This window comes from Lepidothrix coronata, unplaced genomic scaffold, assembly GCF_001604755.1.
Source record: "Lepidothrix coronata isolate B3197 unplaced genomic scaffold, Lepidothrix_coronata-1.0 Scaffold198, whole genome shotgun sequence".
NCBI lineage: Eukaryota > Metazoa > Chordata > Aves > Passeriformes > Pipridae > Lepidothrix > Lepidothrix coronata.
In genome coordinates, this window is record NW_016690378.1 from 1171453 (window position 1) to 1198348 (window position 26896).

The following is a 26896-nucleotide window of genomic DNA, read 5'->3' on the forward strand; positions in this document are numbered from 1 at the left end:
CCTCCCTCCAACTTGATGCCTGCTGAAGCTTCCCTTTGAGTTTCAATTTTACTGCTTGGTATCTGAAAAAAAAAAAAAAAAAAGGCAAGCAGTATTTCAATGCTCTTTGTCCAGTGCATCCTCTACCAAAAGCATCTTTAAAGACTTGCTAAGAGAAGTAAAGGTGCAGGATCAGCAAAATGAGAAAGGAAAGCAATGAAGTGTGAGTGGGAAGCAGCAGCACTGAGAGGGGACTCTGGCAGCAAGGCTTCCTCTGAACTAAGGAAGAGGATTAAGAGTAGTTGGTGGCTGGAGACTGTGATCCAGAGGCAGAACAGGACTCCAGGACCTCCTGCTCCTCTGTTCTGTCAGGAATCCTGTGCTAGACATTGGATTCTTTACACCCATTCCCACTCTAACCATCTACTTGCATTTACACCTCTGGGTGGAGACTGATGGGCACAAAGCAGCATCAACTTCTGCTCCAGTCAGTGTTACCCTGGTATTCATTTCACTCAAAAAACACCTCTAAGACATTACTTAAATTGCAAAGAAAAATCCCCCCAAAAGCTCTGGAAATGACAGTAACTCCTTCATACATATAAGATCTCTCCTTAATAACATTAATTTTTCACTCTCACTTGGTGTGCACAATGGACCATTAACTGTACACTTAATGTATCATGCCTTTCTTAGTGTTTTATTTGCATCTTGCTCTGAAATAAGATTTATTTTTCTCACCATCCCACTCTTTCAAAAAATATTGGAAGGTCCTACACATCCCCTCTTCCATCAGAGAGCTGCTATTCTTCACCAGTTTAATTAAACAGATGTGGAATTTCACCTCTCTCATCATTCACTTACCACACAAGCTCAGATCCAAACCAGCATGCACTTGTTGCTCAAAAACTGTTCTTTAGCTCCTTTTCATCATGGACAGAAGCACAACATCATGTGACTCACACAGATCTCACACTGGGTAAATCAAAGCCAGAATTAGTATGGAAAGTCTTCTAAGTTCTCTTTTTAAGGTCATTCATGAGCTGTTTGTCTGTCACAGGTTTGCTGTTGCAGTTCAGCTTCTTCAAGGCTGAACTTGACTCCAGTAAAAGCTGGAACTGGACAATAATTTTGGAAATGAAGTCACAAACCACAGCAAATGGAGCAAGTGCCATTCCTACTTGCATTTGGAATGGAACATTTAGACATCAGACTCAAGAAAATCGTCAGGAACTACACCAGGATTTTAAATAACAGCCTTGCAATACAAAATGCTGACAGAGCAGAGACCAGAATGAGCCCAGGCTAAAGCACCTCGGGCAGCTCCCAGAGCCAGGAGCTGGCCCAGCAGGGTCTGGCTGCATCACCTGCACTGCCCTGGAACAGCCAGCACCGAGCCCAGCTCACACAGTCCCGGCCACAAGCTGGTTTTAACACCTTCTAACAAACTGGCTAAAGGAAAATAAAAAGGTAAACACAACATGTCAGCTCTCCTGTCTCCACACCAGCTCCTGCATCGCTGTTTGCATTACACTGACACTCATTTGATCTCTCCCAGCGTGTCAGTTGGTCTCTGTAAACAGGACAAGTTTAATTGTTTTCATTGCCTGTTTGGATGTGTTTCAAGACGTGTCAGCACTTTGTGGGCAACATCACAGCTTTATTGTTGCTTCAGATCATAAAGAGGCGGCCATAAAAGCCAGGGAAATTCAATTATGCAGATGAGATGCAACAGTAACTATGAAAGCTGGATGTTTGTACCTGCCACGAGTCACCTATTTAGGAATGAACCCCCCTGAGGATCCACTCTGATTTTGGAGCTGAGATCCCCTCACTGGTGAACTGGTGGGTGCAAATGAGGGTGAACATCTGTGTGGCACGTCCTTGGTACACAACAGGACTTAATATCACAGCAAAGACAATGGCAACAGCATTTCTGCCAGAATACCAAGGAATGAGGCTGCTTTATTTATGATCAGTTCACTGCTATTCACAGCCAATAAATCCTTACAAGGTGACTGAAATACTGAGACTGCAAAGACCAAACACCAACTGGCATCTCATTTGTCAGCAACAGAAGATGTGAAACAGCTACTGAAGTTTATCTCAGTAATCTCGAAACTAGCAGGGGTTTTAAATTTTTTTTGTGCCTCTTAATTCTTATAAAATATCCAGATACAAATATGGGTATGCAAAAGCATGTTTTCACTTGGGTAAACTGAGTAAAACCTAATCAAGACTAAAAACGCTTCACTGTAGCTTCCTACCATTGATGGAACTGCTGCTGCAGACTAAGGATTCAACTCTTCCCTCGTGGTGCAGCTCCTGAACCGCAGTGTGAGTGCAAAACCAGTCCAGGACCAGCGCTGGGACCTCTGCAGCTCTGCACCACATCTGCCCTTCAGTCAAAATCCATGGAAAACTTCGTTACAGAGAGAACATGTTCAAGGAATGACACAGCACATGAGAACATAAACTGGGAGCTCTTACCAGAGAATCTTAAACAGAAGCATTAATTTGAATAGACAGCTCCATAAAATACTACTGGATTAGGAGTGACCACGTGCAGGAATTGGCTGCTGTAGCACTCTCAGGCTTATCCATGTCACATTATTCCAGCCCACACCACTCTGGGACACAGATACTTCCAGCTCCACTGTAGGAGGCAGAACATTTATCTTGATGGTGGAATAAAACATTCCAAAATTCTCAGAGCCAAAGTCTTTATACGTAATTTTTTTATTAAACTGTTTCACAAGTTTAAAGCATATAAAAATAGAACACTGTAGTATCAGAAAAACACTATAATATCCCAAGTTGAAATGGTGCGTGCAATTTTTATTTAAATACCTTGAATTTATTAACTGTGTCCACAATTAAAAAGCAAAATCCTAAGGCTAAGTCAGAAGTGGCAAATTGGTATAAATTCATTTCAGTGAACTGGGGCACAGCCAACTGAAGGATGCAAGAACACTTAACTCCTCCTAGATGTACACCGTTTCATTTTTCCTGCTTTCCACACAAAAGGCAAGTTTCCCACGAGTTTTTAAAAAGTTTACTTTATTGGTTATAGAAAATGTGCCGTGATGGTTCCATCTAGTTGGTCATTAAGTGTTTGCAACACCACAGACTTGGAACTACAGCTGGAATTTACAGGATGGACGGATGGAGAAGGAAAATCCCTCTGCAGTTGCTTACCTGCATTACAGCCCCTTCAGCAAGGCTACAGTGTTCAAAAGCAAGGACAACCCCACTTTTATGTCAAATTGTAATTTTAATGTTTTCATTAGAATAGTCTTTATATCACTCTCCAATAGAAGAAACAATATAACTAACAGCAAACTTTAATACAGGAACATGCTCCAAGATTAACAACCCAAAATGAAAACAAAATGAAATTAATGTAAAATGCAAATCACATATAGTACAATTGAAGTGTCCAAAACAATTTAAATAATTTTAAATATTTTATTTTTTTTTAAACTTGCTACAAATGCTTTATACAATATTTCAACATAAAGTCCCCATAACAGAAATGTAACAAAATGGGAATGATAGTGAAAGTGAAAGTTAAAGTGGCACAAATTCACCAAACAAGTATTAAACTACAAATTTTTTAAGAGGTAGATTACTTTTTAAGTCAAGAACAAAAATATAAGGGGTGGCTGTATAAAGAAACTAAGTCACTTTCCATCCATTCCATCATTAATCTTGAAAGCTCTAGGAACACGTGACAAATGGCATTTCCAGAAAAAGCTGTTATGAACAGTAGACCGATCTGTTGTCTTAAATCATCAGAGGTGTACAACCTTTTTAGAGTAATTAGAGATTTAACTTTCAAAATATGCAGGTCTGCAGCCCTGCTCTGGCCTTCTGATCCATAAAAAGATACACTGCATCCACGAAATAGCTGCTGTTTAGAAACTCACTGTTGCTATATAAAGTTTTATTGGCATGTGTAAATACGACCTTGGAAAATTCATAAAACATCCAACTGAGGCTTTTTTTTTCCCATTGTATGCAGGGCATGGAAAAGAGTCAGGAAGCGAGGAGAAGGTGGGAAGAAAAGGGATTTCTGCCGTGCTGGGTTGGCCTCTACTGATTCATTTAGACAAAAGGCTTTAAGAGACTTAATACACGACAAAAATACTTTTGAGTGCAGCAATTGTTGTCCCTGAATCTACACTGAATTATGGACACACTGCAGGAACCTGCTTTGCCAAGCAGACAATGAACTCCATGAAGGTTTGGACAAAAGCAGGAGCTGAGCAAACACCAGAGCAGAGACGTGGTTTAGTTAATCCCACTATTTCTCTTGATGATTTCCCGTGGGGTTTAATTGTTTTAAGTAGCATCCTCCTCTTTAATCTGAATCATCCTGTGCGTGGCAGGCACGAAATAAGGAAATCTAGGCCTGACACTGAGCGTTAGCAAGAAGCCTGCAGGGAATTTTGTGACTGTGAGTCAGCTCCTGAGGGTTTCACAAGCTTGCATTTCCCATCCCTTGGCGTAGTGCTTATCCTAAGAGGAGCAACAGCTCTACCATGGCAGTAAGGGACTTTTGTTTGTTTGGTTTGTTTTTTACAGGAGAGTCCTAGAAAATAAAAATAAACAAAAACAAAACCTGAAGATAAACGAGGAAACAATTTGTGAACGGAGTATGTTTACACAGAAAAACTGAAAGGTGAAAAACAAATAAGTATTACATGAAGGAAGTCTTGGAAAAATACTGAGATTTCCTGGGGAAAAAAAAAAAACAAACCCAACAGTGCCTACATAGAGGAGAATCAAAGTTAAACTGTGCTGACATTAGGGTATGAAGGTAAAAAAATTCTTCATATTTGATATAAAAAGTTTAATAGACAATCTAAATTTATGAAAGTTATTTCAGAAACAAAAATAATTTCCTAGTGAAACTGCTCACTACACTGATCAAGACTGCAAAGTAATGGTATTTGAGCCAGCCAAGGAAATCTTACCCCTGGTCAATGGATATTTCCCCCCAAATCTTACAGAACAATTCCCATATGCACTGATTTCTAAGTACTTCGTTATTTTGCCTGAGGTCAAATGATTCATTTGGATGGAAAGATGTGTCATTTTGGCTTCTTATTCTGATCTGTTCTGGCATCATTTAAATACAGTTTCACACATAACACTGAGAGAGCAGCTGATGAGAATTAACAGGAAGATGTTTATGTCCCAAGAGAACAGGCCTGGGAGACATTTCTTGTTCCTAACAGGCATTTTTTACACCATTAGTCTCCAAATTCCAATAAGATATTTTTCCTTCAACACATCCTAATTTGGGTATGGACTATTTTAAGTTAAATTCCCCTCTAGCCCTTGGGAATAATTCTGCTATAGGGAACCTTTACTTTACAATTTCCACCTCGGAGCCTCCACCATAAGACACACAAGCTGTGAACAGTTTGGATTTTGACACTCAACAGATCCTGCTCAGGGACACTCGTTCTGACAGAGGCTGCCAGTTCCTCCCCCTCCTCCACTTAGCCATGACTTTGATAAATCATCCTCCCCTCAACCCTCAATCTGGCGTTAATCACAGCCAGCGCTGCAATCGCCAACCCCAAAATTCCCCGTGAGCTTTGGGAAAGTTCCTTGGCAAATCAGACACCTGTTTCCAAGAATAACAGGGTAGGAGCAAAGTAACAGAGCTTATAAACACTGTGCAAAATATACTATTGATTGCAGAGACTACATGAAGACGTAAGTCGGGACTCAGGCACGTAGATTAAGATTTTATTTATTTATTGAAGTATTACCCTTTCTTGTGATTAAAATGCTTCTTCTCAAAAAGAAATAGAACTTTAATTATAAAATTTTATAGTGAAACATAAAAGCATGATAATTCTAACAAATTTACACGTTCATGTAAATTTTCTTACATGTCTATTTCCCTTATATTAAGTATTTAATGATCTGACTCAATCCGTATGCACATACATTTTTGAAGTATTTGGTCATGGTTTGTTTCTTTTATATATATACTTATATATATATGCAGAGAATGCTTTTTATTACAAACCAAAGCAAGTTACTTGAGTGAGTAAAGAATGCAGTCACAATTTTTAGCCATAAATAAATCTAAAATGGTTCTGGGCCACCTTAGATACCAAATACAAGGTCAGTGTCTCCAATAACATTGAGTTTAACAACAAAGTTTATTTGCACTCAAGTATTGACATCTTTTTTTTTTTTTTTTCCAGAGCTTTCAATTCAGTTTATAATTAAAGACATTCTCTATACAAACCGTGTATTATTTCATGACAACATGACAAAATGCATCAAGTATGTACATCAGACCTCGGCATCAGTGAGCTGCTCAACCACGGTTCAGGAAATGCAACTTTTCTTTGTTTGTTTGTTTTTTTTTTTATTATTTAAGCATGAGAAATTCCAAAAGGGAAAAAAAAAAAGAAGGAAAAAAAAAAAAAGACCAAGAAAACTGGCAAACCAGCAAGCAACGTGTTCCTGGGCTGTTTCAACTTCAAATGAAACGCTTACCTGAAATCTTTTAGCTCTTGCTTTGTACTGCTTTCATCTCTTTTGCTTTCTGCTGCCTCTGCGTTTGCTGCCTGCTGCAGGCTCCGCGTGATGGGTCCCCCAATCCTCTCTCTAGACTTTACACTGAACCTGTCTGCCTTTTTCTTACTTGCCACAGCAGATTTACTCGGCAGAACAGCTTTATTATTCCTTTGTATTCTGACGTGCAATTTCCGGGACGCTTTGCTGGACATTCCAGAGGAATTGTTCTTAGTGACCACCTTAGTTTTTTTCCCATCCACGTGGGACATTTTAGATACTCTTACGGGACTAGAGTTCCTCAGGGACGAAGACGAATTTGGCTTTTTAGAGCGCATGGAAGGTACAAATTTCACGCTCTGCTTGGCCTTGAAGGAGGCCGAGGGGAGCTGGAGCTGGGCCGGCCCCGAGGTCCGTGCCCGGGTCTTGCCCAGGTGGGTCTGAGTGCTCTGCATCTTGATCTCCGCGTCCGCCGTTCGCCTCCGCTGGTTGCCGCCCTTGTCACTGCTCGCGGGCGAGGAACTCGCGCTTTTTTTGGAAGAATTCTTTTTAGAGGAGGGAGAGATGGGTTTTTTGGGACAGCTGTACGAGGCGTGTTTGTTCAAACTCCCGATGTAGGTGAACTCCCTGTTGCAGTAGGGGCAGATGTGAGAGTCCGACTCGGATGGATTATTTTTCAACTCCGCCTTCTGCTGGGCAGATTTCTTTTTTTGCAGGATAGCTTTCTGGACGAGCTGGTTTTTCTTTTTCAATGCACTTATTTTTAGTTTATTGGAGGACATTTTGCTAATCTCAACATTGAAATTGAGTCTTTTAGGCTGACCCATTCGTCTGAAGGCATTCTTCCCAGGCCCAGCTATAACCACCATGCCATTCTTAGGCTGCACTGTCTGTTTGAGGGGGACTGGATTTTTTTTAGGTGTGTATCTCTTTTTATCACTGGCAGAGGCACAGGCCAGTATGTGTTTGTGTAACTCGGGCATGTTATCCACACTTTTCCCACATTTTGTGCATCGAATGGCAGTAGTAAAAGTCTGAGGAATATTGTGGGTAGTGAAGTTTGTGGCAGTAACTCCGATACCCATAGGATTGCGATGGTGATATTGGAAGGGAGGTGGTTTAAAGCTCGGGTAGTGTTGATTGAGGCCCATACGAACATCTGGATCTTTAGATTTCACGCCAGAAGCCATTATTTTTATAGTAGTATAAAGCTCTTCAGAGGAATCATTTAGATCTTCATCTTCCTCCTCTTTGGAAGGTTCCAAGGAATCTTCTTGCAGGCTCTGCATGTGCTCCGCGTTGGCCTTACTGGGATCAGTAAAATTCTGGGGTCTCAAAGTCCCACTTTCAAACTCATGATGTGTGCACTCCTTGTCTGGATGGAGATCCCGCTGATGCTGTTGCAAATTGCACAAAAAAGCAAATTCCTTTTTACAGACGGAGCAAACAAAGATATTGCCCACTCCGTGGAGCAGAAAGCGGTGTTCCGACAAGTCTGTTTTATCCCTAAAAAGCTGTACACAGAATTCACATTTGAAGGGCCATTCTTCAGCATGAACAGATAAATGCTTCGTTAGGTCTTTAATGGAAAGAAAAGGGGATTCGCAGACATTGCACACAAAGCTCTTACTGAACGTTTCCTGCACGACTCCCGAGTCACTGGAAGTGTGAGGATCTTCTCTTGCTTTCTGCTGCTCGTTTTCAGCTTCTTCCTGTTTTATTATTGGGAGAGAACTTTCAAGATTATCAGCAGAGGAAACAACAGAAGAAACTACTGAAAGAGGAGGCGGAGATGGAGATGAGGAAGATGAGGAAGAGGAGAAAGAGGAGGAAGAGGAGGAGGAAGACGAGGAAGAGAGTGTAGGAGGGCCAGGTGAGGCAGCAGAAATAAGAGGTTCAACAGAAGGAACGGGGGATGGAGAAGGAGAAACTGTAGGTGAAAGAACTGGTAGTGGGGACTGGGTAGTAGTGTTGGAGAGTGGTGATGGACAGGAGGAGGTGTTAGTGGCACTGGCAGACACATCTGGAATGGGTAAGGGCATGGTTGGGAGCAGGGGAGGAGGCGATGTAGCGACTGTTAACACGGGCGGGCAGGGCGGCGGGGAGGGGGGGTTGGTGGGGGTTAACAAGGGGGGCAGCTGGCACACAGGGGGTGCAGCGGGTGCCTGTGGCACAGGGGAAGCGGAGGAATTGAGGGGCTGAGTGTCAGTGGAAGACGATGCCGAGAGCCCGGGATCCACGTCAGGCTCTGCCTGAGGCTCCGGGGCTTTGCCGGGGCTGGCGCTGCCGTTCCCCCCCGGCGCGCCCTCCGGGGCCGCGTCCGTCCCGTTGTACTCGTTCAGCAGCACCTTCTGTAACATGCACGTGGTTGGTTTCTTCTTTTTAACACCACTACACGTGGGCTGTACGGAATTTTCTTTGCACTCCCTAACTTCTGCATCGCTGCAGGGCTTCTTATGCACACTCAGGTCTAAAACGGACTCCCAGGGAACCTGAGTCTTACTTTTGACGTCAGACCTTTGTTTCACACCACTGGATAAATCCAGCGGCTGCTGGTTGCACACGTTGCCAAATGTTGGAGCTGCTGTCCAGTCTTTTGATATTTTGTATTCTTCATAGCAATGAGGGCTCAAAGTCTCTTTGTCCTCCCTTCCAGTCAAGCTCCAAGCAGGCGAGCTGCTGTGGCTTTCTAACTTTGGCATTTTTGAGCTCCGAATACTGTCGTTCCACACAGCTTTTCCCTCACCTGATTTGACAAAGTCTCGAAGCACTGGACTGTGCTGTGGAGAACTGGGAGGAGAGCTGGTCCTTCTTTTAAATCTGCTGGATACTGGAGGCAAAATAGGTGATGATGTAACAGAAGGTCCTAGTTTCGGGATTTCACTTGATGGAGTTATCTTCTTATTGTCCTGTGTCTGAAGCAGCTGCTTTAATTTTGATGACAAATAAACCCCTTTTTCTTTATGAAAAGATAAGCTTTCTGTTGAAATGCTAAGAGGAAGATTTAAAGAACTGGTAGGAGTTATAGGTTCTGGGTCTATTTCAGTTTTTATTTTTGGTACAAGAGGAGGGCTGGCAGTTCTTCTCTTTTTGGATTCATTGCTCCCACTGCTAGAGGGTTCCTTAGGAGGTTCACTCACATGTGTTTGTGTAACCTTTATATTTGAGGAAATTTCCACCGTGACCGGACTGATGATGCAATTCAGCCCATACAGGTCTGCAGAGTTGGACTCCATCTGAATCACATCACAATTGCTCGTGCTGCTGTTGGACTGGATTTTCCCATCAATGTAATAATTTAAATTCTCAGAGATATTGCTGGAAATATCCATAATATAGACATCATCTACTTCCCCTTCCTCCTCGATCTCCGTGCTGGCTATGTACACGCTCTGCACTGATGGGGCCGGCTCTGTGGGAAGCGGTGGCTCTTCGGTGAAGAATCCTTTTCTCCTGACCCCTTTGGGAATAAGATGCCTCTCGTGAACCCTGCGCTGGTGCCTCCTCATGTTGGTGTGAGTTCCAAACACCTTTTTGCAGTATTTGCACGGGTGCAATTCTTTGGGCTCCTTGTTCTCCTCAGCAAACGCGGAGTTGGACATTTCTTGGGAAGCTTTCTCAGAATCCAAGACAACGGAGTCTTGCACAAGACCGGGAACGTTCAGGTCGTCTTTAAGACCATCATCCACAACTACCTGGTTATCAGCAACGTTATCCAGGTGTTGTGATGACGTCAGGGTTAGGAAGGGTTTCCGTCTGGGCCCGGCCTCGTGGCGTCGCTCGTGCCTTCGCCGGTTAATTTGGGTCCCGAAGGCCTTCCCGCAGTAGCGGCACTTGAAGGCGTGGTTGAGGGTGGATATGTGGATGTGCATGTGGCGCTCGAGCCCTTGCTTTGTTGTGAACTTCCTCTCACAATGTTGACAGGGAAACATGAACGTTTCCTGAACGTCACCGTTGGATTCACCTCTTGCTTTCGAGATTTTCACCACGAGTTTTTTCTTTGGAGAGTTTTCTGGCGACTCCTCCGAGGTACTCTTTTGTTCTTCCAGGGAGTCTAACTTTTCTTCGCACATCAAAGGCATTTCAGCATTTTCTTTAGGCATATTGGTATCTTCCATCTCCTCCTCATCTTCCTCTTCTTCATCCTCCTCCTCTTCATCATCATCCAAATCATCTGATGCACAGTTTATTGCCTCTCCTTGCTTGTCTTCAGTTACCACTTGTGGTTCGTTGGTCGGACTGGGGATCATCAGCTTTGGAAGCACATCTTGATTTACCATTTCCTGAATCACAGCTGTTTGTTCCAGGGACAGCACAGCAGAAGCAGAAGGCGTTTCATCTTCCTCTTTATGACCTGAAACACGAGAAAAGCAGGAGATATTTTTACCAAACTCTTCAGAGTGTGCTACACCTTGCTTCTCCCTCTTCCTAAATCACAACAGTGGTGCACGTGTTGTGCAAGCAGAAGGGACCACAGAGTGAAGGCATGGAAGAGCTACGGGTCAAAAGAATTAATATTGGGGTTTTTTTTTCCCCTTGACACTGTTAACTAGCAATAAATAATGACTGTGTAACTAAGCTCCAAAGACAATATTTTAGAATAAGGACTCTGCTCTGCTCTTCTGTTCTAAGGAGTTCAGGTTTATGCCTAAATTTTGCAGTTCAGTAGTTTTTCCTGTGGCCAGATTTGTACACCTATGATGTGCTTCTAATACTCCAGTTCCTAACTAAGAATAAACACGTTCACTTTGCTACACTAACATAACCTGCTAATGTACTAAACATGACAAAAAGTGTTCTTTGATTCAAAATGATAGTTAGAAGCAAAAAAATAAGATACTTGAGAACTTACCCTCTTTAGAATCCTTCATATCTGCAGAAGTAGAATCCAAATCAGTCTTTTTCTGTTTTGTATCTGCTGCCTTCTTTCCCTTGTTTTTACCTTCCTGAGTCTTCTTCTTTCCTAGGGAGGAAAAATCCCAACACTTATTATTCCTGTTCAATAACTCTTATTTGTCAAACTTGAGTTAAACCCCCAGCTTTGGAATGTAACCCACTTCTGTAGAGACCCTGCTTTCCTGAGGAATACAAATGACAGATGAGCAGAACAGACAGCACTGAGGCAAAGCAGCCTCTGGAGCCCAGAAGAAATCATAATTAAAGATAACAATGAGTTTCTAAAAACCTCAGACTCCAAAATACTTTCCTCACTTTCAAAACAAGAACAAACTATAGGAGAAATGTCCTGTCCAGGGTTAACCAGCTCACGTCATGAAGTTACCCAAGACCTTATTATGGCCATTAAATTCCTGTATCTCACAGAAATACATGGAAAATACAAAGTTTCTTCATATACTATTACTCCTTAATGTTAATTGGAAACCTGACGAAACAGAAACCCAGAGAAGTTACTGTAGCTCTATAAACCTTCTGAATAATAAAAGCAACAAAGCAATAACATCTGAGAAGACTAAAAGCACCATGAGCTTGACCAACAAGGCAAAGGCAGTAAAACCAAATTAGATGGAACCAGGTAACAGCAAAATATAAAGGTATTTTGTTGTGTCCACTGACACAAACAAGTTTGCTAACACTTTCTGTTAGCAAAGTGAAGCAGCAAGTATTAGTTGCAGAGGATAATGAACACAAAAGGGCATTATGCAAAGAGCTGACCAGTGGTGCAAGATGTAAACACACTGAAAACTTCATTTTCCACTGCACTACAAAGTACTGCTGATTTTTTCCATTAATTTTACAGATTCAGCCCCATAATATACAGAAGTTTTGACAAGGAGTGTGTAATAACAAGTAATACTGTCTTCCAGTTGAATTCACTGCACAGCCCACACTCTCCACACAGAAGACATAAAACTGTGTCTCTGAAACTTCCCATTTCTACACAGCAGCTCCTGGGAACGAGACCTTTCCAGAAACAGCAATCCAGATTCCTCCTTTGCCCCCTCCAACACACAAAAAGCTATTTTATAACACGCTGCCCCTTCCTTCTGATCCCAAGTGTCCATCACAGCCCTAGACCCATTTCCTATTTAGGAGCACATTCTTCCAAGTCACAGTCCTGTCAACAAGTTCCTCCTTTTTACCCCTCAAATATTTTTCACATCTCGAGCCAAGAAACTGCAATGCCTTTTAAAAACCATGTTCCTCTATTCAAACAGAGAAGTCCCAAGTACACTCCCCAAGACAGCAGCTCAGAGACAGGAAACACTTGTTTTGATTTGAACATTCTATCTATATGATTATCTGTATTTCCTTTCAAGGAGCTCAGATTTCACAGGCCACCTCCAAATTCCAGAGTGTTTCAGTTTCATGTAGGTAACAAACCTTTTTTTATTTTCTTAGTCCAATTTAACAGTTTTTAGTCTCATAAATTGACAACAGTCACTCAGGATGAATTTCTGTCACCTTTGGAACACACACAGGCATCCTCCCTAAGGTGAACTAACAGTTATCCCTGAATATCCTCAAATATTGGAACAATACCCGTGTCTAACCTGCTACAATGAATTATTTGGACAATGCAATATTTAACTTTGATTTTATATCAAACACCTACAACTTCCAGAAGATTTAGCACATATTTGAGTGTTCACACAGGCACAAGGAGTTCAAGTGCATCTTTACCTGACAGGCTACTGAATGTCCCATTTGAACATAAAAAATAATTATCAGCACCTCTAATGGTCATAATTAGAATCAGTAGTACCGTGATCTGAGTATAAAGGATTTCAAATAAGCTTCCAGAAATATCTGCCAAGTCACCTGAAATCTCTCTGGGAATGTACAGTAACACAAGCAAACGGTTCCATCTCTAGGGAAAGGTGTAAATGTAAGATTACAAAACATTCCTGGGGAAGCAAACATGCATCACAACACACCTTATGAGTGATATAACAAACCCCATTTCATTGCTAGAACACCAAGGGCCGTCAACTTTTTTGCAGACCACTTATCTTCTGAACACCAACATCAATATCTTGACTTAAATGACAAACTTCTCAGTTTGTCTCTGTCTCTACAGGTGAGACTGGAAACGAGGAGGCAAAGATTGGTGCACAGACCCCTCTCAGCTGCCAACCCTGGCCACGCTTAGAGACACTATTTTACACATGGTGCAGCACATGATGGTATCACAGAGGAAGTCACTGGACAACTCACCTAATTCCACAGCAGCACTGAATTTCAGCATAACAACAGGTTCCTGTCAAAGGCTTCAAACCAACACCAAATTAATTCTTCCTTTTAACAACACTGGAAATATCTTTCAAGTGTGAGGTAAAGCATGTAGAGGGAACAACAGAAATGCCAAGTGCTAAAGCCTGCACAAGTGTTTCAAAGTGTCATCCATTTATAGAATACACAGTTCATAGTACCCCAAATCCAATTATAATCTGGGAAATCACTACAATAGCAGGATCTGCACACAAAAATCGAGTTACTCATGTCACACACTGATGGAAAGAAGATCATTTGCAAGCTCTGCTGCCACACTGCTAGAAAGAGATGCAACCTGCTCTGTGATATGAGTTCTTGGCCTTTAAGCATCAATGCATTTGAAAAGAAGATTCACTGAGCACCAAACCTGCCCTTGCTCTGAACAGTGAGCCAAACTGCTTTGTGTGTCCAGCATTTCAGATGTGTCACACCAATTGCTGACACACAGCAGCCAGAGACACCAACCCATTGGTGATGTTTTCCTTTAAGACTTAGTTTGTTCTAGGTAGGAGGTTTCTTTCAAGCACGGCAATGACTGTCCCAGATGCATCATTTCATGGCCCTGAACGTTCAAAAGTAGATGCCCAGGAAGAGAATTTAAGAACAAAGTAATAGTAAAGAGATAGTTCACTGATATGCTCTCCCAGCTTTCAGTACCTGGAGTTCAGGAACGTCTGAAGATATTTAACACCTGTTGAGACCTTCCCCCATAACTTCTCAAAGTGCTTTTTAACTCATGTAAACCTGAAAGATTTGCATCGTTTTTCCTGCAGATTTTCCATGAAAACTTCAACCTACTATTCTGATACCAGTGAGTAGCCCAAGGTCTGTCCCTGAGTTTAGTCACAGTTTCAGAGGAACCAACAGAAACCTTCAGGAGATGGGAAATGGCTCAGAAGACAGAACCTGGTGGAAGCCTGAGTATAAGCACACACGTGCACTTACCATCAGGTTCCTGAAGGGTCCTACATGGCTGCTACGGCCAGCTGGATCCTCCACTTGGTCTAAACAAGAAAGATACAGGAATGAAACACAGGGAAAGTGAAATGGAAACAATGACAAAAGAAAAAATGAAGGGCAGAACTTAATATGTGTGTATGGGCATGAGAAGAATTGGGAAAGAAAGATGGAAAGGAAAAGGAATGAAAGAAACAGATGGAAAGTAGGTTCTTGGCTACAGTGAGGAAGATCAAAAGAGGATTGCACCAACTTGTCTTGCAACTTTAAATAGGGTTCCTTTTTCTCCCCTTTCCTTCACTCATGTTGTAAGCTAGGTCAGCAGGAGCATTATCTGCCTTTACACCTTCACAACACCTGTGTAACACTGGCAGTGGAATGAGATCTCCTGGGCCTGTTGCAATGTCCAGATGATCACTACTCCCACTAACTCTGGAGAGTTCAGATGACAACAGAGCAACAACATAAGAGAGAAACAATCTTTATTTGCCCATATTTTATTTTCTTGGTAAAACCAAGACACCTCTTAACAACCTACAGTTACCTGTGCTCAGATTTTTCTGTTAAGCAAAGTACTGATGAAACAGTTAAACCACTGAGTTATTTCTGGTGGGTTGGGATGAGCACACTCAGATGCCAGGAGGGAAGATGTTAAACACAGTCTTTCCATATACTTGGAGCTGAACTCTATAATTAAACATTGCCCAATTGCACAAGATGCTATTATCTTTAATAACCTTTAAGTGCAGCACCAAACATGTTCCCATTAAGATCATGAAGTAAGAAGGACACACATCTGAGCTCAAACACTGCTTCCACCACTTACAAGGAATACAGGAGGGGGACATTTGCCTCCCCATAAACCTTGGGTTAATGAGGGAAAAGAACAATTGATATGAGTTGAAATTACTGGTGTTTCTTTGAGATCTGCAGCCAACAAATAACTGCAGCCCAGTCCCACCCCCAGCCCACACCCCACCTGTGCTGTGCCACAGGTACCGGCCCAAATCTCACATTGCCTGGAAAACGGGAGAAGCTCCCTCAGAGCCCCTCTGAAAAGTGTTCTTAGAGCACAGATGAGGGGGCACTTGGAGAGGATGTGGCTGAAGGGGAGAGATAAACTGCCATGTTATACTCTGACAACACCTCACAGCTTCATGATGAGAATTACAGTGTAATAATATAAATTCACTACTTAAATCCCTTTGCAACTGGTTCAGATTAAAGTTTGCATCAATCCCATGCAGTAGTAGCTGCTACTATTCTACAAATCAACTATTACTTTTTTCCTCTCATATTAAAAAAAAAAAAAAGGCAGCATTTAGGCACTAAAGAGAATGAAATAAAGATTAAGTGTATAATCAAGCTAAAAAAAAATCCCTTCAGAAAATTCAGCAGAAAACAACTGCACGATCATTTCCATACTCTTCTGATTAATGAATTCTAACATACTGATGCAACATGAATTTTAATTTGAGAAACAGCTTGCTGTGCCCCAGAATTCATCTGTTCCTGTATCCAGAATCCTGGTAGGTGTCATGTTTTTTGAAATAGATTCCTTAAGCCTTCAGGCATCGGTAAAAACCTGACTTAGTTGTTTGTTCTGCAGACAGGCTCTAACACATGAATGCCTTTCTCACACAGAAAGCTATACCCAAAAACAACAGCATAAATTGCTCCAGAAAATTAAATCAAAGTTGTGTTGGCTGGAGGAGCACGAAAAAAATGCAAGAACATGTTGCAGTGACTTCCTAGAATCTTGTCCAACTGTGAATGGCACAGCACGTAGATGTTAAAGACCTTACACACTTAATAAATGGAATTCAGTTAACTAAGCATCAAAAAATGGTATTTCAATCAAAATATTTATTATTAAGATGTGAATACTAAGGCCGTTTTTTCAAATATTTTCCTCTGTTTGCATTTAAGTATCTTCATGGCTTTATGTTTGGGGGTTTTTTAAGTTCTTTCATTGTTTACAAAACCTTTCATTATTCTCGACCAGCACCTGCTCCCAGAGCAAAGCCAAATCAAAACCACCTGGCTAAATAAAGGGCAACACACCTGTGTGGGAAGGGCTGCCCAGAGCCCCTGAGAACAGCCAAGAACTCTCAATATTTAGGCAGAGCTGGCAGGCACAACGTGCCTGACACGTATATGTAAATATATGTATTTGAGGATTATTGGTATAATCATGGGGATTACAGAAATTTGCTGAAAACATGACCTCGAACCCACAAGGTTATACAAATATTTTAGTTAAAGATCTAAGCCAACAGCCACATTTTGAAGGATATAGCACAGGTTTACTGCGTGGTGCTCGTTATTTTGGCAGAGGGGCTGCCCTTTAAGCACCACAGTCCCACAACTCCAGTGCCTGCCCCAAAAAATATGTGATAGCAGCCACCAGCTCAGGGACTGTGGGAATTGTGATCTAGGATAGGTGAGGTTCTTCCAATGGATTCTTCAAAATGTCACACTACAAATTACTGGAAAAAGAGGAATAATTGTGAAGGAAAATTAAAAATACTAGGGATAAGTCACAAAGATACTAAGTACTAGGCTGGCAATAAAAAGATGACAATCTTGAAAGAAAAAGGCCCAACAATTCTGCTTTACTTAAACAAGCATTACTTAAATGTTATACCATCAGCTTCCAATATTTCTTCCATAATATTACTGTTAATACAACAATATATCAAAGTTCCTTTTAAGTACTTGCATTAAGTGCTGCTTTGAAACCTGATTCAAGCAAGCTCAGCTGAGGAGCTCTGAAGTACCTCTGAACAGACACACTGTTATTACCTGGGGAGGGAATGGCTTTGGAACTCTAAACCTTCCGACTTAAAATGAAAGAAAACATGAAACCACTGCCTACCAAGTGCTTTGAGGGGAAAAAACTCTTGTATTCCTCTAGAACCCAACTGGAGGCTTCCCAAGACCCCACAGCTCAGAAATTCCAGTGCTGCCACAGAACCTTTGGTGATAATTCAGCTTTTTTAACACAAGCCAGAAAAAGCTTTTATTTTTATTTGTTAGTGTAAGATATGCTGTACTAGGAGCATTTCCCAGTTTGGCTACAGATCATCCCACTTTCTGGTGACCACATACACATAAAACCCCTCCTAACACCCTCCTACAAACTCTTCCCAAGGTAGGAAGGTTTCCATCTCTCTGATTCAAAAGTACAATCCAAGTATGACAACATGAAAAGATTTCTCCATTTTCAGGACTGTATCTTTCTAAAACTGAACACTGTGGAAAAAAATATGTAAAAAGGAGGCAAAATCAGCACATTTTTATTCATATTCCAGCAATTCTAAGGGCAAAATTGAAGCCATAGATCAATTTTGGAAACAAACATCTCATTAAAGGGGATGTCAATTAAACCTGAAAGGCTCCACACACAGGATCATTAGCAGGCCTATTTTAACAATGCTGTCAAGCAGGTAAGAAAACCAGCAGGAAAAGGCAAAATGTAAATGCCTTTTTTATGCTGTTTTGCTCAATCTATCATTATTGTAAGTAATTGGTGGGGCATTTTTTCCTGCAACACCATTATGAAGTTATCAGATACAACTGGTTTGTGTAGGCAGGACTTCAGGTGTTGTTAAGCAGATGTAACACTAAAGTTGACATGAGCTGTTTGACAGTGAACAAAGATCGTCCCAACAGAATTTTAACCTCCAGCTCCTGAGAGCCAAGAGGATAATTTAGAGCTACAGAAGATGTTAGTTCTGCACAGTCATTCTGCCCAATCCTGATGTGTCAAATGATTTTAAAGGTGGGAAGGCAGAATACGGATTTTAAAGCTGTAGAGGCACGACACACATAGCTGCATGTTACAGATAAAATGGGAAAATCTTGTGAGTTATCTATGGAATAAGGGCAAAGGCAGTGAGCAAAGGTTCTTCTGGCATTTTTTCCAGCAGAACTCGCATCTCCTCTTCCTTAAAAAGACACTTTCAAGCTTACACAGTAGGAGGAGAAAGAGGAAGCCAAACTTCACAGCAATTCTATTAATACCAAACTGGCTGTTTTATAAGCCTATTGCTACCCATTAACCATCAGTGCACTCACAGCAGCATCTGAATCGCTGCATTTGCCAACCACACTGAACAAGGTGCAATAAAGGCTCGCCTTGGGAAGGTACTCCAGGACATCTGGAGACAGAGGCACATCCCCCTAAGTGGGGTGTGGATTAAAGTGTGTGCACCAAGCACTAAATACCCACTTTGCAGAGAAGAAACAGAGCAATGCACTGACAGAGACTGTTAAGGTGACATTTGCATAACAGATGAACTTGTTGCCATGGAAAGCTGTAAGAAAATTCGGAGTTGGGCTATTTAAAACACCGATTTCTGCAAATGCTTGGCAAAGTCTCCACTTTAATGACAGCACTGAAGATCAGGTCACTGTATGTCACCACAAACTTCTGAAATTATCTAACAGTCCGAGAAATGGTAGGATGGCACCATAGGTGTGCCATGCCAACGGGAAGAAATGATGCAAGAAGCAAAAGGGAATATGTTGCCAATATATGGAGTTCTTCATGAGCCCAGGCAAGCTGCAGCTTTTCACAAAATTCAGATGAACAGATGAAAAAACATTCAGGCTGAAAAATTCTACGAGTGGGAAGCCTGTGTTCAGTGTGTGGCATTCCACCAATCCCTACCAATTGAGATATGAGCTGTCTCCAGTCCTCTTCATCCAACTTATGTCTTGTAAATTAAATTACCTGCCATAACTCTCCAGCAGAAGAGAGACAAAAGCATTTATATTACCTGTCTGCAACAGGATGTCATTCAAATCCCCAGCACGTTATGACTCCTGCCTACCGTGAGTGTGGATCCCAGGAAGTTGTAAGTTTACAGACTACAAGACTTACTCATCCATAATGACTTAAGTAGTACAGAATGTCACCCAACAGTTACAAAGCATGGCAAACAAGGGCTTAATTCCATGCAATTTTAACCCACACATGAGCTGTGATGAAATGATTAAGTGTAAACAATTAAATGTAGAGCTTTTATCTTGGCAAGATTTAAAACTGTTATTTCTGCCCTTACACCAGGATTTCTAGAACTGCAGAAAGGGGACCAGACTTGCTCCAGACTTTCTCAGTCACTTCAGCTCCTTGTGTATTCCTGCTTCCCACTCTCCCTAAAAACACAGCCTCCCCCAGCCACTACAGATTCCTTACTGAGAGCTGCCAATGGACACAGCCAGCCCAGCACAGAAAATATGATGAACGTTCTTCTCTGCACTTCTATCCCATCAGCTTTTGTTTTGCTAAGTATTAAAACAAAAGCAGCAGCAAGAGAAATGTCAGCTGGCAGAGACATTTTCCAGAAATAACTGCTGCTCTCTATATTTAGCCAGTTTTTATGGACAATTCAGTTAAAAATAGAGCACCCAAATTGTGTATTTAAATACAGAGAATTAGTCTAAATTTAAATCTCCTCTTGAACCAACAGCAGATTTTATCTACTCCAGAAAGTGTTGCTTCTACATTCTCGAGTGCTCTCCCCAAAAAATTTGTCTGACTCTTGAAGTGAAGCTACACACAGAAAATTGAAGTGACAGGTACTTTGCCATTACTTACAGAATAATGCAAATGAAAGACTACTTTCATGACTACTTGGAGCACAAAGTTTAAAATGATCACTACAGATCTGTTTGCATTCATCTGTAATAAATAACCCAAATATCTGTCCTGGCCCTATTTGGATCACTGAATGTTTGAAGGGTTAGATCAAAAATACCTGGTTTTTGGTTAAGTGTTTTAAAATACTATATTTAAAAATTGAATTTAAATATTTAAAATATTTAAAAATATCTGGTTTTAGTTAAGTTGTCTTTAAAATTAACTCCTTAGGCCTTTACCTGCCATTTTGTTCTGCTGTTTGACAAACCAGGTATGTACCAGTTCAGCACTGGTCACACCACTCAGTGACATTTTTTAATAAGAATTAAAAAAAGGACTTCTGAGCCCCTGTGCAGACCCAAAAGCTCTTCACACACAGCTGATCAAGGGGGTCTCTTGCTCTCCAGAGCAATTTTGCCTCCCCTGTCAAACAGAACTCAGAGGGCCAGTGAAAAGCTGCCACTGCCTGGAAAACCAAACCTGAACAGTTTGTGCAGCCACGGGCTGGGGCTCTGCTGGGAGAACACAGCTGTGCAAGGGCTACAATTCCCAGGAAACAGCCCTGCCTTTGTGTCAGCTGGAGCCCTGGGATTACTGGAACAGGAGTCCCCAAGGCTGAGGAAAGGAGAGCAAAGCCTCTCACAGACACAGGGTCCGGACAGTGCTGCCACCACAGTAAATCCCCCCTGGAGAAAACTGAACTCCTACAAAATCACACTCAAACATTTGATTTACATTCCCTCAGATTTGCCCTGTTACTCATTTTTACCCAAATTAATCCTTCTGTTTACCGTTGCAAAATGCCATTTGTCACAAATTTTGCTCCAGCCAAACAAAGTATTCCCAGTAAAATCACCCACTTCTCTTTTGCAATTAACTTCATCCCCCTCCTTGACAACCATTTCCAGATTTATTTCCTTTAACTTCCTTATTATTTTTCTTCAGTACAGCCAACTACCCACTAAGTAAGTACATAGTGTTTTTCCATCAATCCCACTAAAAATATTACAGCATCTTCTCAACTGGGTCTCCAACCTAACAAGAGACATTAATTGTTAATAAGCAGCTCCTGTCACAACATATTTGCAGCACAAAAACTTTGTTTCTCTGTATCTGTGAAATTTGGGACAACTCATCTCCTTCCAGCTCCAGAGTGACAATCCAAGGTCACATGGCAGAATATCACTGCAGGTCCTTTCTAATTTATAAGAGTAGATAAAGGAGGAGGATAAATATTAGGCAAACTCATGATTTTAATGTGCAGTCCAGTCACCAAATCACTTTTATCTGCTGAGAAATTGTGCAAGATTTGCTTCACTTCCTCAGTGAAACAAAGTGCTTCATTCATTTCAGCTGCAGCCCACTGATACTTTCTCAGAGAAACGCTTGTCAGCCTTCTCTGATAACATAAGATACACTGAATTATATTTCCAAAGGAACTGTAATCCCCCAGTTGCCCAATGAGTGCATTTCTCAGAATGCAGCAGAGGACTGTGCTGCAGGACAACAGCAACAGTTGGTGCTCATGTGAACAGAACCAACAAGAGAAGTTCTAAATTTACAGTATGGCCCAAACCAGACAGGGGCAAACTGCATCTGCTTCATCTGTGACACCAACAAAGGTCAGCAGGCTCACAAAGGCACGGCAGGGAATGGCAACTTCCTCCATTTTTCAGAGTGAAAATAAATCCCAGTCAGAGCACAAATATATTTATTTGTCTTCTGCTCAATTAACTGCTGCAGAGAAGACTAACCTGTTTAGATCAAATTAGACTTTAAAGCTGTACAAGTTCTTTGCACGTGCCTGTTAAGAGCATAAGAAAATGTCACTGTAAAGTATCTTGGACATTTTAATTTGCAGGTAAGGAACCAGAAAAAACCCAGCTCTGGTGTAGGAGTGGAGGGACCAGAGGGTGACACGTAACAGGTCAGGATTTGGTAGCTATGGCCAAGTTTCAGCCCAAAGTCCACTTTGCTTTTGCAATCCCTGCCAAGGGTCCATAAGATTGGAGAAGCTGGACTCTCTGCTCTTTACCTGCAACGTCAAAGGGAACACTTTGCAGCCAAGTCAATTTTTCACTCAACTCCCCGAAACTTGGTATGACCCATTCCTTGGGAAAAGCCCAAGACGAGTCTAAGGCTTGGCTGAGGGTCTGACTCTGTGGGAAAGGGGGGTGTTTTGACACTCTGATCCCAACCCACTGCTGGAGACAGGTCAGCTCTGCCTGCACTGAGCTGCTTCACCAGCCACACACTCAGTTTGCAGTTCACTGGCAGCAAGGTGGGGAAGTTTGTATTGGACTTGGCCCTGAGTACTGGTGCTGCAGGAGAAAATTCACCCAAACCTCTCTGAATCCAGTCACTTCCACAACCACCAGGCCCTTCCCACTCGACAGTCCCACTGTTTCTGCTGGGCTGCCAACTCAAAGGAGATCCATATCTGACAGACTGCACTGAGGCAGCTGGCTCTCAACACAGCTCAGAATAATGGAGAGCTGACTCCTCATTTCCATGGCATTTTGCAGCAATAATAATCAAGATGATGGATTTCCAGCTATTATAATACTCTCACTAGAGTAACTTTATGTCAATCAGCACGTTAATAACAGTGCCTCTCTCAAGTTCTACAGCATTAATCACAGTCAATCAAATGCTCTTGCAGAACTCTGATAACAAAGTGTGACAACAAAATTAACTCTTAGCAGCAACTCTGGTGAGCTCTTAAGTGCTTCTGAAAGTTTCATCCTAAATAACTCTCAGGCACCGGTGATCCAAATAAATATTGTGATTTCTTAGTCCAGGGGGAAAGTGTAGAAAAGGTAAGTAGTAAATCCTTCGTAGTGAATGGTCAGACATTATCTAATTTCTTAGCTACAAATGTTGCAACATCCCTGAGTCTTGTCTCAATAACTGATAAACCCAAGTAGAAACTTAGTCTGCTGTAACATTTTCTGGAGGAACTTGACACAGCAAGTGTAGGCCGGTGAGAATTCTTCAGAACAAAGTCATTCCTGTCAATCTGTGCAAGGCTCTTGGCAGGAATGACAGAATAAATTGGAAGGTTTGACAGACTGGAAAAGATACACACACTCTGGTCTGACAACTGGTTTTCTTTTTTGTTCATTTGAAAAATGTACTAAATAGTTAATAAGTGAAATATAAAATTTCTTTGGTATTTTGTACTGCAGTGACATGAGAACCTTCAGAGACTTGACAAACACAAATTACCTGACAAAGGAGATCTCAATTAAAGAAAAGAGCTCTCAGCCAAGAAACTCCAGTGGAGTTTGCATCTCTTCCATGAAGAAACCAGCTATCAAACCTTTGTGTGCACACACAAGTTAGATGGGCTTGTTCACCACTGCACCATAAAGGACACGGGGCATCTGCAGAGAGGCCCTCAGTGTGAAACATTCCCTCTAAACAATTCAAGTAAAATAAACAGTCAGTGCAAAATATGGCAAATTGGAATAAAAAAAGCACTAAAAAAAGTTTAGCACCGTTAATGATACAATATTACTCATATTAATTCCGTTCAAATTGTTTTGAAAAGATGAAGTGTAACAAAGAAAACATCCAGGGAGAGGCAGTAAAAATGATTAAGAGGTACAGAAGATTCTCATTACAAGAACTTGGAGCCTTCCCTAAATTAAGAGGTGGTTCCAGCAGGAGGCAAATAAAATAAGAATACACTGAAAGCCAGTAACTGACTGTACCTTGTATCCACCATAAAACCCAGAGTCTCCAATTAGGAAACAAACACTGAAGTGGGAGATTGCACAGGAGGGTCAGGAAACCACAGGAAGAGCAACAGTGTCTGGTAAAGCCCTGACTTAATGTGAGGTAATGCAAAGGAATTAAAAAAGGATTATTCATGGCAATGAAAGTCACCCAGATTTAAGTGAGATGTGAGGCAGCCAGTAGCTCATGGAGTTTGTTCTCTTGTATTCTACAAGTAACAGTTCTAAATCATAAAATACTTCAAGGAATAAAAAAATAAAAGCACTTTTTCTCTCTGGAAAGCAGTGTCTATTCTCCTACTCTGCAGGAATTCATCCCCTTCCTATTTTGGAACAAAACCTCCAAATCTGTCTCAAAGCTCTTCCCTAAAACAGCAATCACCAAATTTTCTCTACATCTTCTACAAAGCAGTGTTTAAACAACTGTGTGATTTCTTAGAAGAGAACAGTCTAAGAAAGTTCTGGAAAATCCTAATACAATAAAACAGTTCTACAAGGAAACTGGTATTTCAAGAGAAACTTAGTAACATTGAACTTATTTTCAGGAAAATTAAAACAGTGTTTTCCTATGAAAGAAGAATAATTTCCAAACACACTGGATTAATAAAATAAAAAAAAAAAAAGTAGTGGAATACCAAGCTGCTTTTCTTCCAGGTCACTCCTTGTTTCACAGCTAACCCTGATCAACAGGAAAAAATTGATTAATACTAGAAAGCTGCCTGGTGCCTTATTTCACTCTGCACTGTGGGTTATGTAACCAAAGACAGCATTAGCAAATTTGCTGGGAAATGCCACAACTGTGGCCTAGATGTACTTTATTTTTTTAACTCGAGAAAAGCAGTCTAAAGAACTGGGGCTAAAAAAGCAAAAGAAAAACACGGAAGGCTTTAGAACTGCAATTATCAAATAACCCAAGAACTTTTCTTCTGTTGGATCACTGCAGACATCTGCTCTAAGAACTAAGCAGCTGAAACACCCCAACTTGTTACCATCAGGAAGGGCAGACTGTTATTTTAAGTTACAGACACAAACCCCCCAGAGATGAAGTAACAGAGTGTGCAAAGTGCTTGTAGTCCTTGTTTTAATAATGAGCTGAGAACAGCACAGCCCTCACACTGCAGCCCTGAGCACTAAATCCAACTCAATCCTCCTCCTAAGGGCTTCTGCTTTCCTGCTGCCATCACCAGGAGTGACTGACAGACAAACTGGGGGCCCAGAGCACAAATGTGGGGCTGCCTGACCCCAGTGCCAGTGCAGACACGCCGTGACACTGCTCCCAGTGACATCCCCCCCCGGGCACAGCCAGGACGTGTGGGAACTGCAAAGGGAATGTGGACACCCTGCTCCAACTGAGGCTTCTGCAGAGGAACCAAACCCCCCAGCCCTCCCAGGCCTTGTCATTCCATCACAGCACCGAACAGGTTCCCAACGTTCCCAGAAATCCCATACAAAGCACAACTACTGATGTTCTTCAATAACTCAAGAAATGTCTGAATGTGCCAAACCCTCCTGTTTCCAAAAGTTTATACTTGGAAACACAGAGTTTAAGGGGTCAAGACATGCAATTTAGTGCTGAATTTTTAAGTTTTCTTTTAAATATAGATAATTTGATGCTTTATTCCCGAAATGAAGGTTTGTCTTCTCCCACTTTTAAACCCACAGGCAGGAGCAAGGCTGGAATGAATCACAGCAACTTCCCTGTGCTGTTCTGAAATCTCAGAGCAGCTGTCCTGGAACTGGGGGCACTGCTGGAGAAGGGAAGATGGGAATGTAAAGTAATACCAGTCTCCTATTGAAAGGGTACCATATATGAGGGATAAGAGAAAACTTTCACTGCCTAGCAGACTTCAAACATATTAGATACTCTCCAGAGAGAATCTGCCCTTGACATCCCAAATGCAGCTCCTGAATGAGGGTTGTATAAACCTTCTTGCAAATCAATGTGATTTGGGGAAATCAAAGTAAATTCCAGTTTTAAGACTTTTTTCCAGATGATCTTGTTTGAACTCCTCCTTCCTCGCTTGTCTTTCCCCAGTCACTGGTTAGAAAATGAAAGTTTTTCATTACATTTATTGGAAATAGAGCTTAGATAAGAATACAGTTTCATGGTATCCTTGCTACACATGTACAACTTACACATCCTTCTATAAGTTACACTCCAATTCATACACAATCATTTCTCTCACAAGCTCTTTTCTCTTTAGAAACAAACTTTTAAACTTATTCCAAGCACACAAGCCTAATAAATCCTTGTACCTTAAAAAACCAGACAATCAGGGCATCATTTGGCCACGATTTCCATTTGTGATGACATCCAGATGGCAACCCAAGGCCCACCTTCTGTAAACAGGATGCATATTTATGGGACTCTCAAGTACAGCTAATTATTTGGAACTACAGGAGAATGCCTAAGAAAGTATTAACAAAAAAACCCTGCACTATTTCTACTATGCCAGAATTCAACCTGCTGATTTCATCCTTGCATTCCCCTTCCTCCAGCAGCAATCTGACACTGTTTCAGCAATAATTACACTTAGAGACAAACCAATGTGACTTTTAGGATGGCAGCTTTCATTTAGAATCTGGGAAGCAGAAGCCTGAAGTTGCCCTTTGCATTCACACTGATACAAACCAAGGCACAAAAAATTCTTTATAACAGATAATAATTGATTCAGAATTCAATCTCACCCTGTCTCTGGGCCAGTACTGGTCACTAAGTTTGCCTACAGTTCATGTTCTCCCTCAAACCTTCAAGAACTATGGGGACACCAAAACTGCGACAGCAGCAGAACCA

The 26896-nt window shown here is 41.5% G+C and overlaps 1 protein-coding gene across 2 annotated transcripts in view; it reads right to left on the reverse strand.

The window, feature by feature from the left end:
• Positions 1 to 26896, reverse strand: part of PRDM2 (PR/SET domain 2) — a 59108-nt gene that overhangs the window by 5290 nt on the left and 26922 nt on the right. The window contains exons 7-9 of one of the 2 annotated variants that reach the window (XM_017832004.1): positions 11378 to 11488; positions 6508 to 10879; positions 3023 to 4573 (exon numbers count right to left, since the gene is read on the reverse strand). In XM_017832004.1, the coding sequence (XP_017687493.1) occupies positions 4561 to 4573; positions 6508 to 10879; positions 11378 to 11488 (4496 nt within the window). In that variant the 3' untranslated portion in view covers positions 3023 to 4560. Of the gene's footprint in view, positions 1 to 3022; positions 4574 to 6507; positions 10880 to 11377; positions 11489 to 26896 lie in introns of those variants that run through there. The other variant, XM_017832006.1, reaches the window with a different exon arrangement.